At 38.8% G+C, this 16,973-nt stretch overlaps 2 protein-coding genes and 1 pseudogene across 3 annotated transcripts; all 3 read right to left on the reverse strand.

Moving 5' to 3' along the window:
• Positions 1–3,367: 3,367 nt before the first annotated feature.
• On the reverse strand, positions 3,368–7,403 carry LOC133837289 (protein shuttle craft). Of its 2 annotated transcripts, XM_062267999.1 has the most exons (6): positions 7,258–7,403; positions 6,799–7,170; positions 6,400–6,729; positions 4,256–6,345; positions 3,842–4,193; positions 3,368–3,779 (listed from the first exon to the last, which is right to left on the reverse strand). In XM_062267999.1, exons 2-6 carry the CDS (start codon positions 7,048–7,050, stop codon positions 3,678–3,680), a joined length of 3,126 nt encoding a protein of 1,041 aa, XP_062123983.1. In that variant the 5' UTR covers positions 7,051–7,170; positions 7,258–7,403; the 3' UTR covers positions 3,368–3,677. The 2 variants fall into 2 exon arrangements, with proteins under 2 accessions (XP_062123983.1, XP_062123975.1); XM_062267991.1 differs by having other exon boundaries at positions 4,256–6,729.
• Positions 7,404–13,411: 6,008 nt separating this feature from the next.
• LOC133850306 (V-type proton ATPase 16 kDa proteolipid subunit c-like) lies at positions 13,412–14,017 on the reverse strand (annotated as a pseudogene).
• Positions 14,018–14,033: 16 nt separating this feature from the next.
• Positions 14,034–16,675, reverse strand: LOC133850305 (zinc finger protein 883). The gene is given in 3 exon segments (XM_062286359.1): positions 14,034–14,420; positions 14,422–15,027; positions 15,670–16,675. Coding segments are annotated over 3 exon segments (1,785 nt in total). The 5' UTR covers positions 16,606–16,675; the 3' UTR covers positions 14,034–14,177.
• Between the last annotated feature and the right edge of the window lie 298 nt (positions 16,676–16,973).

Genomic DNA, 16,973 nt, shown 5'->3' on the forward strand with positions numbered 1-16,973 from the left:
TTTGTGGAATCTAATTTTATTGTGGTTAGCGGGCAGTAGCTTTATTCTTGTTGTTTTTTATATAATTTATAATTTATGTAGAAAAAAGATTACAATATTGGAAATTAATTTCAATGTATACCAGTTTAATTTCAATTCATATAATTAAATTTTTTCTAACTTCAACTTTTCATTGCTCCTTACAAGCTCCAAGGAACTGACCCTATAAAAACTCTCTCATGCTATCCATTAGCATGTGTAATATGCGAGTGCCTTCTTAAGGAAACTTCCAACCACAATTTAATCCTTGTGGAATTATTTGATCCAATGCTTAATCCACATTGGTCTTACAAGATACTCAAAACAGTCACCCTCTTTCTGTATATTGCTCCACTTTCGCAGTCCAGGTGTCCTCGTGTTTTTTTATACCCTACTATACTTGTTGAAAAAGAAGAGGTGTACTAATTGTTTCTGTGAACATAATAGGCAGAAGAAATCATTTGGGATGTAATTTATCGTACCATATATGTATACCTTTATAATTAAACTACTACTACAAACCCTCATTACAAAATTGTTTACAAAGATTCTTAGTGCTTGGAATTAACTGTTAAGCGTTAAAAATAACAATAATATAATATAACTTAACATACTATATTTCTTTTTACAAATAACAAACATATAGTACAATATATTTTAATTCTGGCATTCTGGCAGCACTAACAACAAAGCTATAATATATTTGTTAATACAACCATTTCTAAGAGATGAAAGTAGTAGTATCTCGTACTCGAGCACTAAGTATAGGTGAGAGCATACTTACTTGTTTTCTGTGTATTTGTTAATAAACTCCCTGGCAGACTAAATTCAAATTACGCACACATCTTAAGAGCAGGCAACTGAGACATAGGACGGCAATGCTCTGGAGTCGACAGTCATTTCGCTTATAGGCGTCTCATTATGTCAGGTCTATATTCATATACATACGTACATATGTATATACATACAAACATACTCGTACACCGTACTTCCCACGTCGTGTCCCGCATATCCGTTTTCGTATCCGTATGCGCCAGTGCGTTTCAGTTCTTGGCATGACTGCCTAGCTGGCATCTGCTTAGGATGACTTCTCCTTTTGAGTTTGCTTGTCGTAACATTTCATCTTTATTTTAGCATGATTCCCTAGGCGACGCTTATTGTTTTCCGTGGAAAAGGCAAATGCAATGGCTACAAATTAGAAGCGTGCTTAACGCCCAAGACGAGGCATGTAAGCATGTAGCTCGAACCAGTTGGGCAGTCTCTAATTGGGAACACGACTAGAATAAACAGACCCCACTGCCAAATAATATATATATGTAGGTATTTTTTTTGGTTTGAAGAAAGGTGATGTAAATTACTTATAATTAACTATTTAATCAAAAAATCTTTTATATTTTTGTACATTTTTATTTGATTCTTTTATAATTAGATGCTAGTTTGCCTACAATAAAATTGATTTAATTATCTAAGACATTTAGTTCGTAGTATTTATAACAAACTAATTATGGCTCAAGTTTTCGAGAGATTATTTAAAAGCTCTGAACTCTTTAAAACAATTTTAATATTATTGTGCATAAAGTACAGCTGTAGCGTTTGGCTGTACTTTATGCACAATAATATTAAAATTGTTTTAAAGAGTTCAGAGCTTTTAAATTGTCCAATTTTGTGTTTTGTTTTTGTGTCATAGAACCGAAAAATTCTTGTATGTTTCTTAATTTTTACGAGGGCTACAATGTTTCAATTATCGATCAGTTGGTTGCTGCCCGAAAAAAATCCAGAAAACTATGAGCTTTTGACATTTTTTATTCTTCTACTAAATTGAAAATAATAAATTAAAAATATAATTCAAACAATATATAATATGGTATTAATTCTTTTGAGAGTGAGATAATCGACAATTCGACTATGGTCGACTGATGGTCATGACCGTGTAGCATGGATTCTAACATACATACATCACATGTGTCTAAAGTTTTTCTCCAAATCTGTGTAATACCTTAAACAAAGTTGCCGAGGGTGAATTGAGAAGTTCAACGTTTTGGTGGAGCTTGGATTTATTTCATGCCTTATGTGTACACCCTTTAAGTCACCCACATATCAGCTAAGAACACCAAGACATGACGAAGACATGTTGTCAAGACATGTTGGTGCAGTATGGTACTGAGAATTGTAAGCCGACCATTATACCGCTAGAAGCAGACTGTAAGGTGACGTGCGAAACTAAAGGATTTCAAGCGGTGGACCAACACAACATATCCTGATATTACGACGACAAGTTTGACCAAGGAATACTAAATCATATCATGAGCAGCAAACTAAAACCAAAAAAACGAACTTGTGGTAAGGCCATTTACACATAGATACAGATGGGCAGGCGACAAAAGTTATCGCAAGTCGTTTAGCGGTTGGGCTTCCTATGCAGCGAGAACTGCGTTCACATATGATTCAAAGGCGCAATGTATGGTCGCACACTGATGAATTCATCAGCGACTAAGAAGGTCAAGAAGTTGTTTGGAGAAATGGGGATTTATAAAATGAAGTATAGAATAATGTATAGTATTAATTAAAGTGTAAAGTCTTGTAAAGAATTCTACAATTCATGCATGAAGTAAACATATGGATAAATAGATGTAGATAGAAATAAATAAGAAAGCTACAGTCGAGTGTGCTCGACTGTAAGACACCCGCTACCCATTTTGAATAAAGGCAAAATATTGCGGTACTATTCTCAAAATCTACAAAAAAAAAAATAATAATAAATAAAAAAAAAATCAAAATACTGAAAATATATCAAATGGTATATTTGGTATTTCGATACAGTACCACATTCAAAATATACCATAGACGTCAATGCAACGAAATAAGTGTTTTTCCCCATACAAAAGTATTTCTTTAATAACCTCGACAATTTATATCTGTATACTCGAATACGAAAATTCGCGATTCTAGCTTTAAAAATACGCTATTTGATTATTATTTGATTTTTGTTGATTTGCGGCGGAAATGAACGTGCCGAAAATTTAAAACAAACAAGTGTGGACGGAAAAAAAATATCTCTATCTCTTATAGGCTCTGAGATAATATATAATTTTTAGGGTTGGAGATGCCTGCTTCTGACTGTTACATACATTTCCTAACGGCACAAAGTTATAATACCTTCTACCCTATGGGTAGCGGGTATAATAAAAATATTCACACATGTCAAAACTTAACGCTGGCGAATCTGGCTAGTACCTATAAAATAGGAAGTTCATTAAATACATCGCGGTTAAAGTTTCAGGGCACTATGGCTTGTGTAGTATAAGTTTTCACAGCATAGCCGAAAAGTAATGAAATCTAAAAATTAAAATTTCTTGCAGTAATAATTTCATTTTATTTTTCATCCGCAACATAATAAGAGCATTCAGTTTTACATTTATTCATCATACAATAAGTTGATTAACAGTTTTCATTTTCATTCAACTTTCAATTACTGTTTTGCTTCGGTTCCTCTAGTTCCTGATGACACATTTATCGTAATATTAACAATGCCCAGTTCACATTTGATTAAATGTTTTAATATTGTTTAGGCTCCTTCAAAATGATAATAGCCGTTGAAAATAGTCTTGTATATAGTCTTTGCGACGTAAACTAGAAACATATAAACATTTTAGGGACTTCTACTTTTTCAGGCCCCAGGCGTTATTACTGGGCACCGGAACACGGCGTTGGCCTGACTCACGTGCCAAGACCTCCATGATACTAGTGGCGGGTAACCAACACTACAAAAAAAGGAAAAAGTTTCATAATAGAACTAGTACGAGTTTATGTATGTTAAACTTACACGCTCCTTGTACGCCGTGGCAACCACATTGCGATTGGGCTCCTTGTCATAAGACACGGACTCAATGCCAAACACCTCACATAGCTCGTGGACCAGTTGGCGCTTCTCGCGGTTCATGGTGGGAAATGAGTGGCTTCTCGATTTCTGCTTGCTTTCCTTGGCTAACTTTACTAAATCGCTTAACGTTTCATAGACGCTCTTGGTCAAAGCTGGATTTCGTTTGGCGAAACCACGAGTGAATTCCGAGTACTTGGTGAGTGACTTTAACTGTGTATCCGGGTTGCGTGACTGCAAACCGATAGCCAACCGACGATTGCGTTCTAATAGGCGGCACTCTTCATTGCAGTCCAATCTGTAAGTAATTATAAATAAAATCTAAATAACCATGACTAGTATAATCCATAAAAATATTACGTTTTGTTTGATTTGCTTGCTTTCCCTGGAGCCAAAATTTCGCTAAGTTCCATGTAGTTGCCACGAGACATTTCAGCCATTGACGAAGCCAACTGGGCTGTAGCAATCCGACTGTGCTCTCTGGCCAGCTCTTGACAACTGCGGTTCTGCTTCCGGTTTCCACACTCACACTGCACCTCAACGAGCTCCTTGCACGGCGTCTCTGGGCAACTACCTTCATGGCACGGTGCAGCACATTTGTGACCACAAAGCACGCGTGGCTTGGTACAGCTTTGGCGGCACAATTCACCAGCTTGCTGACAATCGTCCTCGTGACATGGTCTTATACATTTGTGGCGTCCGCAGGCAAGTGGCTTTCCACAAGCTAGACCACAACTAAAGCTGAGCTGCGAGCAAGGTATGGTCTTGCGCTGCTCATGATTGCCGTGACACCATTTAGTTGTGAACATCATGCATGGCGGACAAATAGCCGCCGCATGGCAATTGTGTTGAGGTACATGCTCGCATCCATGAGTGCGAGAACAGGGTCGCTTGCAGACGGGTTTCTTGGTGCCACAAGGCACCGGTGGGTAGATGACTTCTGCACCACACTCGCAATAGAGCTCCTCGAAACTACTTCGATAGCAGGGGGGACAGTTACCGCGATGACATGGCTGGTCGCACTTGTGGCGTCCACAGCTCAACGTGCGATTGCAAGGCAAAGGGCAGGCGTGATCAAGATCAATGCAGCACTCGGCGTTACATTTGTGCTTGCCGCAACTACGCTTCTTGGTGCAACGTCGCTTGCAGCGCGCATCGTCTGCTCGCGTCGACAGCTGCCGACACTTGATCATTTGATCCATGTGTCCACAGCGGCATTTGACGGCCGTCTGCTTGGGACACGGCGGACATTGTCCCAAATGGCATTTGCTCGTGCACTGATGAGGATGAGCAGGCTTGCCACAGCGTAATGTCTTGCCACACATGCTGTCGCAGGTGGGCACTGGATCAAGGCAACTGGCACGCTGCTCAACAGCAACGGGCAGCTTACCGCAAGGGCAAGTAGTAATCTGAATGGGGCTGAGCTTACAAGGACGGCAGGCGCCGGCATGGCATGAGTCCTTGCACTTGTGATTGCCACAGGGCAGTGGTTTCCCGCAACATTCCTTGCACGAGTAGCTACGCCTGTCCTGGCTCTCTTTAGTGCACATTACGCCACGCTGCTGCTTGCCGCAGTGACAATGCTGCTGCACCTTCTCCGCACAATTCTCGCATTTTCCCGCATGGCAGAGTTGCTGACACCGATGCTCGCCACAATTGAGTAGCTTGTCGCAAATTGATTCGCATTGCAGCGGCTGCTTCATAGAGCACTGCATCAGTTTGCTGGTTCGTCCGCAGCCACAACTGCGACTCACATTCGCCTGGCATGGTGGACATGGTCCCGGATGGCATAGCAAAGTGCACGCATGGTTGCAGCCCTCAGCACGGCAGCACAGTTCCCCACAACTGTGAGCTAACTCGGTGCGCGTTAAGGGCGGATTTTTGAGCTTGCCACAGAAGCACAAATACTCGCGCGGCAGTTCCTGCAGAACATTCTGACAAGCTGGGCAGCGCCAGCCCTCCGCCGATTTGGAGCTGCTGGCCCACGTAATTGTACACTTGAGATGAAGCACATGGTAACAATTCTGGCAGGACCATGTGCCATGATGCGGCTTGATTTGTTCCACACATACCAGACACTCGAGACGCCGTTGCTCAATATCTCGCATAAGTTTCTCGCGTTGCGACAACTTCTCGTTGTCCGGGCCAGCGCGTCTTGGCGATATTTGATGCTGCTTTTGCTTTTCCGGTGATGGATGGGCGCTGTCATTACTATTGCTTGTGTCGAGCTCTTCGCTGGCACGAGCATATCCATTGATACGGTCTCGATTACGATTCCAATCGTCGCGTCGTTTGTTGCTTCTATGATTGTCATAGCGCTGTTGCTTCTGCGGCTTCTTGCGATCATAGCGATCATCATTGCGATCGATTCGATCCTCGCGGTAATCGTTGCGTCGCTGTTGGCGACTGTTGGAACCATAGGCCTTTGGCTGTTGGGCTTGTTGATTATGCTGCTGGTGGTGCTGCTGTTGATGATGATGATGGTTAGTTGTTTCACTACTTACTATGGCAGTGCTGTTATTGCCATTAATATTGCATTTATTGTGATTATTGCTGCTGCTGCTCGATCTAGGGGACTGTTCTCCCAATCCCGTTGCCGTTGCAGTTGCTGGGGAAGCACTTAAACTTAGCTTTGCAAAAGTGGGCACAAATTCTGGAGCCGACGCCTGAAGCTTGGAAGTGCTGAAATCAAAACTGTTGGCTGAGGCAAAAGGATTGATATCCAACGCATGTCTTAACGATTCCTGATAATTGTTGCTAGATGCAATTCCCCTGCTGCCACCGGCTGCTCCATCGCCATTTTGATACCCGAAAAAGGGTTGTGCACATGGAAGCTGCAAAAAAAAGAAACCAAAGGTTAGAATATCTCAAGTAAGCCACTCTTTTAGTTAAAACACTCTTACTCCACCATAGTTGCTATTATTCGGCGTCAGTCCAAAGACTGCACCTCCGGCTCCATTACTATAACTTAGATTCGAAGTTGCCAGATTATGTTGCGTGATGAACTGATTGAAATTCACATAGTTGTTATTGTTTCCACCGTGGCATACAGCAGCGGACTCATCTGGAGACACCAAATCGGCACCTGATTCGTTTGCAACAAACTGTTCTTGCTGTAACTGTTGCTGTTGTTGTCGTTGCCAATACTGGTCCATGACTAGTGCCTAACTATGAATCCGCGTGTATTTCTTTTTTTCTTTCGACGTCGTCTATTGCCCACGCTGGCGAAAAGTTGATCCGAATTAATGTGTTAGACGTGTCTTTTATTCCTGCGTCTACAAGTAAACACAAATACACCGTTTAGCCACAATGTTGAACGTAAGCTTCAGCTGCTAAATTTCACAATAAATGGCAACATTCACCCAAATTTTGATAATTAAGTCCACTCGAAGAAAAACATCTGAAGACACACGTTATACGCGTGTGTAAGTGTCACAACTATATAAGTTAGTGAGAGTTGCTGACGTTCACTGTTACTTTTAACAGCAAATATAGCTAAAGTAACGAGTCATTGCTTGAGGAGTCAATTTTGCTAAATTGAGGAGCACACATTGTTGAAGAGCTGTACAGCCTACCTGTATTTTCTCACAATTATTTTTTAATCATTTATTCAACTAATGTCATATTTTTCAGTTTACATTTATTAAAAGTAATAATTTTTGATTATTTCAGGGCAATATCGATATACATATATCGATTAGTATATATACATTTTGGGTGATTTAAAATTATTTCAAATTGTTTTGTAAAAAGGTAGCCTAACGCGAATGTATTTAGCACTTTACGCTAATTCATTATTTATGCGCTGTTTGGACTGGACTGCATTATTGAAATTTTCGATATGTGAACCTTATGACTTGTTATTTCTTAAGGGGCTGTGTGTATGAGAGGGATGGCTATTGGAGCCGCATCATTGATCATGCGACATTAAATTTGAAAATGTGGCCGTATTTTGGCTAATATCAAAAAAACGTTATCGTTGCAAATCAGCTGATTATTCCATTGGCAAATTTTGGCGCCAAAAAAACACATTTAAAAATGCTTTGCTTAAAAAAAATATGAGCGATTGCAGAGCGATTTATGATGTAAAACGGATATAAATAGAATCGATTAATGATAAAAAATTACATTTAATTTAAATTCAGTATTATTATTTAAAAAAAATCGAATAACAAGTGTACTTTTAAAGCTAGAGTTGCGAATTTTACAATAATTTCTATAGTAGTTATGATTCCTGAAAATTTGGTTGTGATCAGTTAAAAATTGCCGAAGGTGTTAAAGAAATACTTTTGAATGGGCAAAAACTCCTACTTACTGGGGGTCTTAATGCCTTGGCCGACAATCTGGTATATTGCGCCGTCTATTGTATATTTTGAATGCGGTACTATATCGATATATCAAATATACCATTTGATATAGTTTTAGTATTTTTGCAGTATATTCGGTATATGTTGAGAAAAATACCGCAAAACATATTTATTTTCTTCAAAATGGGTAGCGGGTATCTCACAGTCGAGTACACTCGACTGTAGCTTTCTTACTTGTTTTTCCTGCCTGAGTTTGTTTTTTTCCACTTTTTCACCCCTAAGCAGCAACTTAGCATGATGCAAGTTTGGCGTAAGCACTTACATCATAGAATCGGATGATTGAATCAGATGCTGTTTGTCTAGATTAGGTATAATATACACACCTACAAATCATCTGTTCAGGGGTGCCACAGAAAACACTCGAATTTTACTTCAATTTCCATTGTAGGGAAGGATCAAACAAACCCCTTTTACGGTTTTTCAAAAACACTGACTATTTTGCCAGCGCTTATACTACAAAAAGGAATGCAACTTCAGTTTTATGTAAAAATATCATTGATTCATAGTGTTTAATTTATGATTAAACTCTGTTCAAATAATAATATATTCTGTAGATTAAAATTAACATTTTTGTAAATCACTAGTACACTTCAGTATTTTAACGCTAATTTTTATTTATAGTGTTGCCACATTTTTATATCCGATTTCGGATCACAAGTGTTTAAAAAAAATTTATTGAATATAGCTAAAATGTATAAATAATAAGTTAAAAAATATGTATTTTATTTAGAATGGATTAACATTTTCTACTTATTTCCGTAATTATTGTGCAATTTCCAAAAACATTTCAAGCCTGTGTTGCTTAGATTATGTAGCAGCACAAACATTTTAGAACACTTTGCAAAACAAAATGAGTGAATGCTTGGTAGAAGACAATTTTACTCTTTTTTTTTAGAAAGGTACGATTGCTTAAAGTCTTTTTTCTTCCATTGTACATTAATTTACGTTTTAAAACCATTTATTATTGCAAATTAATAAAACAAAATAACAAATAGATTTTTGATTATACAATGTGGCAGCTTTAACATACATACAATTCACATTACAAAGATTTTTGTCTAGCCAAATCACTCGGAATTCTGTGGCATGCCAAAAATTTTTCAGTGGTTTGACGTTTGGTGATTTCCCAAATTACTAGTGATTTCTTTGGCACCTCTGATAAATAAAAAAATTTGACTAAAATACTTATTGTTGAATGATTAGTTTCAATTATTGACATGATTTTGATATATGGACAGCCCCATACTAGAAACATATTTATCAGGAATTGCTACAAAAATTGCCGCTTCTTAAGCTCTATTTCTCACATGAGATGTATTTATTTGGAAATGAATAACTAACATACATAGATGTAAGCACAGGGCCACAATTTTTGTAAGCATTACATTTGGAACATTTGTCGATTTCTTAATAAAACGATGTCTCCAATTAATCGAAACCTTGTTTATTTTAACTCCATATGAAAACAATCGTCAATAATTTTCACGGCGGCATTTCGTTTCGCAGTTTCCAGCATAAAATGAATAAAGGGTACGGTACTGATATTCCAATGCTGGAATTTACATACATATGTACATATATGGATGTCAAATTGTCATTGTCAAAAAAATTGTCATATATTTCTTAAAATAATTTAATTGGCGTGGAAATAATTGTTTCCTTCTTCGTAGGTCATTTATTCCGTTCATCTGGAGCATTACTTTAGAATGTTCATATTTTGGGATCCAACTTAAGTTAAGAGTGATTTCTAATGTAATTCCTACTGTCTGCATTAAAATTCGGCTTTATCTTAAACAAATATTTTTTGTTTTAAATTTTTGCGGTCGTAAGGGGGATGACAAAAAATTTGAATCAAACTTAATTTGCGTGCAACAATAACCATTGATATTAAAACTTGAGTGATATCAAAACTTTTAGCTTTATTTTTATATTTCTGAGATCTAGGTCTTTATAAGCACAGACGGCCTAACAGACAGACACATTTATTTTGGTTATTTGACACTACGAATATATAAAGTGAATGGAGTCGGATATGCCTCCTTTATAGCCTGTTTAGACTGGACTGCATCATAGAAATTTTAGTTAAGTAGAAACAATGGGTTATCATTGGAAATCAGCTGATTATTTCACTTGTAAATTGGAGCCATAAAATAGTTTCATATTGTTTTGCAATTCTTACCTTATATTTATCCTTTCTGCGTTTATTTGCTTAAGCGCTGCTCCCAGATCAGCGAAATCACGTTTTTTTTCCGCACAAACTTAATTTAAACAAGTAAGAAAGTTACAGTCGAGTGTGCTCGACTGTGAGATACCTGCTACCCATTTTTAATAAAGGCAAAATATTGCGGTAACATTTTCAAAATATACCGAAAATACTAAAAAATACTAAAAATATACCAAATGGTATGTTTGGTATATCGATTCGTTTTTGCCCATACAAAAGTATTTCTTTGATAACTTCCACAATTTATATCTGATTATAACTACTACAGTAATTATTGTATATACTAGAGGTGGGCACGGGCCGGGCTTTTTTTCGTGGCTCGCGGGCTTACACAGGCCCGGAGCGGGTACGGGCGGGCCCGGGCCTTATAATTAAGATTCGTACGGGCTTCGTGCGGGCCCGGGCTTTAGAAAAAAGGCCCGGCCCGTAAAAACCCGAAATAGGCCCGTAAAAGCCCGAAGTAGGCCTGAAAACAATTTTGATTTGATCGAATTAGAACCGCCATTTATCGCATTTTAATTGCTTATCGATTCTACTATCGAGTTGGTTATACAATATTGTATTTGTTTGCACGATGTATGAGATAAAAGACCACCAATTAAAAATTGGCGGCCTATTGTGAAATTACCAAATCTGTGGGCAATGGTTTAAATGAAAAACGCACTAGGCTTAAAAGCAAAAATGTAGAAAAAATTTTATTTTTAAATAAAAATATGAATTAATTTGTTTTTCATTAAATACATAACAATATTCAATATAAATACCTTAATAAATATATATATGTATATATAAATTACATGTCTTTTGAATTTCCTTATATGTGTAAATAAGTTTCGTGCCGGGCCGGGCCTTAGTGAAAAGTTTCGTGTTCGGCCGGGCCGGGCCTCTCAAAAAAGAGTTTGTTTTCGTGCGGGCCCGGGCCTTAAAATACAGGCCCGCGCCCACCTCTATATACTATATACCAAAATTCGTAGCTCTATCTTTAAAATTACACTTGTTATTCGATTTTTTTGATTTGCGCGGGCGGAAGTGGGCGTGGCAAAAATTTGAAACAAACTTGATCTGCGTGCAAACATAACAAATGCTGTCGAACAAAAATTATAGCTCTATCTCTTATAGTCTCTGAGATCTACATAGGTGTTCATACGGCCGGATGGACAGACAAACATGGCTATATCGTCTCGGCTGTTGACGCTGATCAAGAATATATATACTTTATAGGGTCGGAGATGCCTCCTTCTACCTGTTACATACATTTCCTGCCGGCACAAAGTTATAATACCCTTCTACCCTATGGGTACCGGGTATAAAAACTTTCCGTCAAAAATCACCAGAAACAAAAATCAAAGTTGTCGTTTAGTGTCATTACCTTTCTCATACTAATTATTGGCAAAGGTTGATTTTCTGTTTGCAGATACCTATTTAAGCAAGTAAGCAGAAATTTGGGTCGAACTTCCTAGGGCCGTTATTACAAAATTCTACTTTTTGTCAACTCAATACTCGCTTATATCTTTCATAAAGTTTTTCGCAGATTAGCTAAATTGTTTACGTGCAGAAAAGTAATATATTTTATGTCTCATAAGTTGTATAGTGTCCGTTTCTGACAACCTTAATGACCCTAAATTTTACACGGAAATGATAAATCAACAAAAAAAGTATGGCCACACCACTCAAACACAAGCACATACTACTGCAAGTTGGTTGCAAGATTTTCTTGATTTTAAATTTCATATGCAGTCTTGCGACTCCAGAATTTTACAGGAATGTATAGTGAAGTCAAATCAGCTGTTCCACTTGCGAAAAATAGACAATTTTATTTCACGCTCATAACGGCAAAGTGTACACAACATAAAGATGGATAATTAAAAAAAAAATAAAACTAAAGGTGAGTCATTTTCTCGAGAAGAGAAAATATGACTATTAAAAGCTGTGGAGTTACAGGATTGTATATATTTTTGTTAAATAGCTTTCCCGAAACACATGAAGAATTATTTACCAATTTATGGGAGTAACCAAGTAGAGTCAGGATAGGAAGGCGATGGCCCCTAGCAGAAGTATAATTTCCTTCAAATATTTTCACATACTGCAAATTTATTAACATAAAAAAAAACTTTTTAAGTTTAATTTGTTTTACCAAAAAAGTTGTCTTTTTGTTTAATTTACTAAGAAAAAGTGAAATGGTTCCATGCATATATGTATATGTATATTACATCAAATTCAGATTGGAAAATGGTCTTGGTTTCGAAAATCTCAACCGAATAGATCATTACACTCAAAATATAAATAAATATTTTGGAATCGAATTTATTTATAGAAGTTTTGCAAATGGCATTGGCGATTTTATGACACAGCTTCAAAAGTCACTCAGCATTTTTTTTGTATATTCATTTTGTATATTTTGTTGTTTGCAGTTTTGCTTTTATTCAAAATTGGTAGCGGGTTTCTCACAGTCGACTACACTTGACTGTCGCTTTCTTACTTATTTTTTTTGTAGTTCACTTCTATGACAATGTGTTTGCAATTTCATTACTCTGCCATACAAATTTACTATTCCTGCAATACTACCAGATGCTTGTGAATAGGCCGTTCACCTGAGTGTTTAGTTATTATTTTGCCTTCATTTTGACTCTGAGATATGCATACATTCATGAGTGGAGATTTTTGTATAAATTTCATATAAACGAACCTATCAACCCATGAATTAATGTATTTCCACAATTTCGTAAAAAATTAGGGGAGTTTAAAATCTTATTATTATTTCGAACTAAATTTTATAATATGAACCAACTTTATTCAAATTATATCAGCCAAATCTTGTAAGTCTCTTATTCTCATTACGCTAATTGCTTTTCTGTACAATAGATCGTAATACAAACTGAATTCGACATTTTGAGACGGATTTATCTTTTTTCTACGTGCCCGTCATCAGTGAAATACGCCAGTGAATTTTTCCAAGACACAAAAATGCATATGTATTAGATACCTTTTAGAACAACATTACAATGTAATATTTTAAGAAATATCTTTAGTATAAAGGTAAATTGCCACAATCATTCCATAAAGTCCCAAGACCTCTGCGAAAATTAAAATGAGAATCATTCCAATAAATAATCGAGGCTGTAGGGCGGTATTGCGGACCCCGACGTCGCCAACTACTCCAATGGCATAACCTGAAGCTAGTCCACACATGCCCACAGACAAACCAGCAGCTAGATGCACATATCCCTTGGCTATGGAATAGGACGACGCTGAATTCAAGATTCCCGCAATTAGTACAGAAACCACCAAACCATAGATCGCTATAATTCCAGCCATAACAATGGGTATAATAGACTTCATAATCAGTTCCGGACGCATGACCGCTGTTGCTGCTATCCCAGTACCAGAGATTGCGGTTCCGTAAGCAGCTCCAAACGATGATAAAACCATGGCTGCAGATACGCCCATTACTCCATAAAAAAGGCCCATACGACGGAAAATTCTCGTACCGCCTAATTGTAGCAGTATTCTCCACACTGTCCATTATATTCAACAAATAATAATAATGTTATTAATGTTATTTATTTATTAACAGGTAAATCACATTCGAATGCAAAACTAACTATTGTATTAATGCTTAACTTGACAGTAATAACATAGAAATATTGTTCAATATTACTTAACACTAATAAGCGAGAATTGACAGTAATGCTTAGAAAGTCCTCAAGTTACTAAGCAGTGTTTGGTGTGCCGGCGGAAATGCGGAATTCGCAGTGACAGCCTGAACCGGGTACGATGTTGGTGGCAGAGTAAGGCTGGGAGTGGCTGCCATGGCCAGAGACAGCGTTGTCTGTGGCAGTGGCAGCTGAAGTTGTTGCTGTGATTGCTGCTGATGTTGTTTAGTGGTCACAGGAAATGCTTGCGCACTATCTAACGGTCGGTATTGACATTTTTTTAGCATGTGTTCGCATATTGCTGGACTGTGTAAATGCCTGGTTGCAATTCGGATGCGGACATACATAGGGCTTGCAGCCCGTGTGGTAATTGAGATGAGTCTTCAGATGGTGCTTTTTGGTAAATGCTTTGGGGCAAAGCGGGCAGCTGAAGGGTTTGATGCCAGAGTGCAGACGATGGTGAAGCGTCATATTGCTGCGATCAGCGAAGGATTTGCCGCACACGGAACACTGATACGGTTTCTCGCCACTGTGTGTCCGCATGTGCTGCTTCAGCAGCATTTTGCGGGAGAACCTCTTGCCACATTCGGCGCATTTGTGCGGCTTGACGCCTGTATGAATGCGAACATGCATGTTGAATGCGACACGTTGATTAAAGGACTTGGGACAGTAGGGACATTCGTATTCTTTCCGATTTCGATGAATTTTCATATGACTACTGAGGTAGCCCTTGTCATTGAAGGTCTTACCACATTCCGGACATTCTGCAGCGAACTCCTTAGTGCCTCGATGTACGGATAAGTGATATTTATAGTTTCGAAGCTGAGAGAAACCTTTGCCACAGTCCGAGCATTCGTAGCGTGGTGATTTGTGTGTCTTTTCATGCGCCTACAGATAGAAAGAGAGAGAGGGAGAGAGAGGCAAGAGAGTGAGAATGAGAAAGAAACGTTGGAGAAATGCTGCTCATTGGTTGGTAGCCATTTTGTAAAACAACTCTCATTGAAACCGAAACAGATTATCTAATGTGACTTTATGTATGCGTGCGTGTGTAAAAGTGAGCGTGAGAGATGTAGAGAGAGCACGGGCTGCACCCATGCGCATAACCAGTTCTCGCATCTGCCTCAGGCTTCTCTCTCGTCACTTCTGTATTTGGGAGCCACCATTTTATCTTATTGAGATTTGCATAGGCTCTCTTCGACTCTATTGGCAACTGTTGCTCCGCCTTCGCTTCAGACCGCCCATTTGAAAAGTGTTTACATTGAAGCTGGTCGACAAAGATACGCCCAGTTAGTCTGACAAATTAGAGAAAATGTGATCTTATTGAGGATTTAAAATCCTTGCAATAAAACGCAACATCTTATGATCTCACGCAATATGTGCATATGCAAATAATCTTCTTGTATGATTCATAAACTGAGCAAAATTATAAAAATTAAGTTGAATAGTAAGCTGTAAAATCTGAATACGCGAAGACAATGAAATGACTGGATCTACAAATAAATATATTTTTGGTAGATTAATTAAACTCACCTGTAATGTTTCAGAGCATCCAAAGACCTTGTCACAAATGCGGCACTTATAGCTGATTTCCTCAGCTATGATTGTGTTTACACTGGATCCGATCTTCGACTGCAGTTCAGATGTTGACTCAGATGAAGACATAAGTTTTACATTGGTAACTGTTGTAAGGGAGATGTTCGTGGTACAATTTCTCGCACGATCTGGCTGGGAACTGCTGGAGCTGCTCACCGAAGAGGCTGCTGGTGATGTCAATGGTGAGAGTTTATAGCCAGCTCCAAATTGCTTGTAATAATCCAGACATTCCAGGCAATCGACTCGACTGCAAGCGGCCGAAGCAGCATTCAATTTAGGTTGCGATGGACTCTGCGCATTAATCACATAGGGAGCAAAATATCGCTTCTGATGCTGGGGTTGCGGTTGATGATAGGGGGATGTAGGCGGAGTGGTTATGCCTGCTGCAGCCGCAGCTGCAGCATAAGCTGGTAGCAATTGTGGAAAGAATTGTGCATAGAATTTTGTGGCGCTGGCCATAGCCAGGAAGTCCGGGGGCAACATGGCGCAACTCCTTGCTCTGTCGCCCGTGTATCCAGTTGAATTGATTGAAGCGGCCAGTACGTTAGAGGCTACAACAGGAATTGAAGGTTGTGATGATGTGGGTCCAGGTACTAAAGTTGCAGTGATGACATCTTGATTGCTCCTGGATAAGTCCAGAATATTGTTTGAGTTAGGCTGTGCCTGCGGTGTTCTCTTAACATCATTATCCTTGGCTAAGCCGCCTAAAATGCGGCTGATACTAAAGTCAGTAACTTGCTGTGGCACCACAGCCGGACCCGGCGCCAACTGTGGGCCAGGAGATGCCGCCATTTCATAGCTGCGCTGCAGCATGGCTTGCTTAAAACCCATACTTTTTTCTTGCGTTATGTTTTTGGCGTCGGCACCGTTCATATACTTGAACCGTGTCTGAACGTGTGGAACTGTCACGCTACGCGTCGAAAATCGAAATGTGCAGGCTAAAGTGTTGTCAACGTCCACAACGTCTTGACCAGCTCGATATTGTATTACGGCTTCTGGCTCTCTGGCGTTTAATTGGTTAAAAAACTGGTTTACGACTCAACAGAGAGCCCAGCCCGCTATACGACTGGTATCCAAACTCATACTCACTCTCCGACTGCGACGGCTTCTCAGACTAAGATTTAGCTCAATCTCGCATTCGTACTCAAGAGATTCGGAGCCAATTAAGCAGCCCTAGCTGCCACTGCTGAGACAAAAAGTCGCGCCTCCAATTACGAGAGCTGCCAAAGAAGTGGCCGAGA

The sequence above is a fragment of the Drosophila sulfurigaster genome, chromosome 2L (genome assembly GCF_023558435.1).
Source record: "Drosophila sulfurigaster albostrigata strain 15112-1811.04 chromosome 2L, ASM2355843v2, whole genome shotgun sequence".
Classification (NCBI taxonomy): Eukaryota; Metazoa; Arthropoda; class Insecta; order Diptera; family Drosophilidae; genus Drosophila; species Drosophila sulfurigaster.